Source organism: Boleophthalmus pectinirostris, unplaced genomic scaffold (assembly GCF_026225935.1).
Source record: "Boleophthalmus pectinirostris isolate CB_2022bp ecotype Guang Dong unplaced genomic scaffold, ASM2622593v1 HiC_scaffold_22, whole genome shotgun sequence".
Lineage (NCBI taxonomy): Eukaryota > Metazoa > Chordata > Actinopteri > Gobiiformes > Gobiidae > Boleophthalmus > Boleophthalmus pectinirostris.
The window spans coordinates 42,610,022-42,612,521 of record NW_026571190.1 but is presented as its reverse complement, the minus strand read 5'-3'; the positions used below and the strand labels follow the sequence as shown (position 1 = coordinate 42,612,521).

General features: G+C 51.8%; 1 protein-coding gene across 1 annotated transcript in view; it reads left to right on the top strand.

Annotated features, from left to right (window-relative positions):
- Positions 1-2,500, top strand: part of LOC110173974 (reticulon-3-B-like) — a 19,870-nt gene that overhangs the window by 11,172 nt on the left and 6,198 nt on the right. Inside the window, exons 2-4 of the mRNA XM_055158530.1 lie at positions 6-244; positions 1,160-1,310; positions 2,067-2,123. Coding sequence (XP_055014505.1) covers positions 169-244; positions 1,160-1,310; positions 2,067-2,123 — 284 coding nt within the window. The 5' untranslated portion in view covers positions 6-168. The remainder of the gene's footprint in view (positions 1-5; positions 245-1,159; positions 1,311-2,066; positions 2,124-2,500) is intronic.

Sequence of the window (2,500 nt, the reverse complement as noted above, 5' to 3'; positions counted from 1 at the left end):
CCCAGTCCCGGCTCCTGATCCGGATCAGAGCTCAGGAATCCAGGACAAAGACCACGACCAGACCAGGACCAGACCAGGACCCCAGAGAGACCAGACTCCACACGCAACAGTTACAACCAAGACTAAACCAGGACTAAACCAGGTCTAAACCAGGACTAAACCAGGATTATGGCAGACTCCAGCAGCAGTGGCCTTCCGGACTCCTCCACAGAGTTCTCCTCAGTCCAGGACTACGCCAGACCAGGTACTGGACCAGAACTCAACCAGGACTAAACCAGGACTAAACCAGGACTTAACCAGGACTAAACCAGGATTTAACCAGGACTAAACCAGGACTTTGTGTCTCACAGAAACATTTGTGATGTTAAAAAGTGAAACTCTGAGCCGACGTCATGTGACGATAATAATCCCCCAGAATCCTCCTGATACTTCAACTAATACTACGAATAATACTGCGAAAAATACTTCAACTAATACTGCGAATAATACTACGAATAATACTACAACTAATACTGCAAAAAAGTACTGCAACTAATACTACAACTAATACTACAGCTAATACTGCAAATAATACTACGACTAATACTACAAATAATACTGCGAAAAATACATCAATAATATGACTGTTATTGCTTCTACCACAGCTCCACCTCAGAGTGTGGACTAAACCAGAACTAAACCAGGACTAAACCAGGTCTACACCAGGTCTAAACCAGGACTAAACCAGGATTAAACCAGAACTAAACCAGAACTAAACCAGGTCTACACCAGGTCTAAACCAGGACTAAACCAGGACTAAACCAGAACTAAACCAGAACTAAACCAGAACTAAACCAGGACTAAACCAGGACTAAACCAGAACTAAACCAGGACTAAACCAGGTCTACACCAGGTCTAAACCAGGTCTAAACCAGGACTAAACCAGGTCTAAACCAGGACTAAACCAGGACTAAACCAGGACTAAACCAGGACTAAACCAGGTCTAAACCAGGACTAGAGCAGGTCTAAACCAGGACTAAACCAGGACTAAACCAGAACTAAACCAGAACTAAACCAGGTCTAAACCAGGACTCTGGAGTGTGGGTGTTTGTTGTGTCTCGGTGCCGCTGCAGGGGGCGCTCTGTGTTGTTTACATGTTTGTTTGTTGTTGCCGTGGCAGCGCTGCGTCTGGTGCAGTGGGAGGAGCCTAAGAAGTCGGCCGCCGCCTTCCTCTTGTCGCTGACGGTGCTGGTCTCCATGGCGACGCTGTCCGTCATCAGCGTGGTGTCGTACCTGCTGCTCACCTGTCTGTGCTGCACCATCACCTTCAGGTAAGCCCCGCCCCCTCACCATCTCCACCCAGTCAGAATCGGTATCGAGTATCGAGTATTGAGTATCGAGTATCGAGTCTGTTCCTTAAAATATAAAATAAACTGCGGCTGCACCTTCAGGTAAACCGCAAGCCTCACTGAGCCTCATTTGACTGGAGCCCAACCTGTCCCCACCTGTCTGCACCTGTCCTCACCTGTCCTCACCTGTCTGCACCTGTCCCCTCCTGTCCTCACCTGTCCTCACCTGTCCCTCCTGTCCTCACCTGTCCTCACCTGTCCTCACCTGTCCCCTCCTGTCCTCACCTGTCCTCACCTGTCCTCACCTGTCCTCACCTGTCTCACCTGACCTCCCTCCTGTCCCTCCTGTCCCCCTCCTGTCCCCTCCTGTCCCTCCTGTCCTCACCTGTCCTCACCTGTCCTCACCTGTCCTCACCTGTCTGCACCTGTCCCCTCCTGTCCCCACCTGTCCCCTCCTGTCCTCACCTGTCCTCACCTGTCCCTCCTGTCCCCTCCTGTCCTCACCTGTCCTCACCTGTCCTCACCTGTCTCTCACCTGTCCCCTCCTGTCCCCTCCTGTCCTCACCTGTCCTCACCTGTCCTCACCTGTCCTCACCTGTCCCCACCTGTCTGCACCTGTCCCCTCCTGTCCCCTCCTGTCCTCACCTGTCCTCACCTGTCCTCACCTGTCTGCACCTGTCCCCTCCTGTCCTCACCTGTCCTCACCTGTCCTCACCTGTCTTCACCTGTCTGTTCCAGAGTTTATAAAGCTGTGATCCAGGCTCTGCAGAAATCAGATGAAGGACACCCCTTCAGGTACTTCACACTTTAACACCAACCAGAGCCACAGAGCCACAGAGTCACAGAGCCACAGAGTCACAGAGTCACAGAGCCACAGAGCCACAGAGTCACAGAGCCACAGAGCCACAGAGTCAAAGAGCCACAGGGCCACAGAGCCACAGAATCACAGAGCCACAGAACCACAGAGTCAAAGAGCCACAGAGTCAAAGAGCCACAGAGCCACAGAGTCACAGAGCCACAGAGCCACAGAGTCAAAGAGCCACAGAGTCACAGAGTCAAAGAGTCACAGAGCCACAGAGTCAAAGAGCCACAGAACCACAGAGCCACAGAGTCAAAGAGCCACAGAGTCACAGAGTCAAAGAGCCACAGAGCCACAGAGCCACAGAGCTACA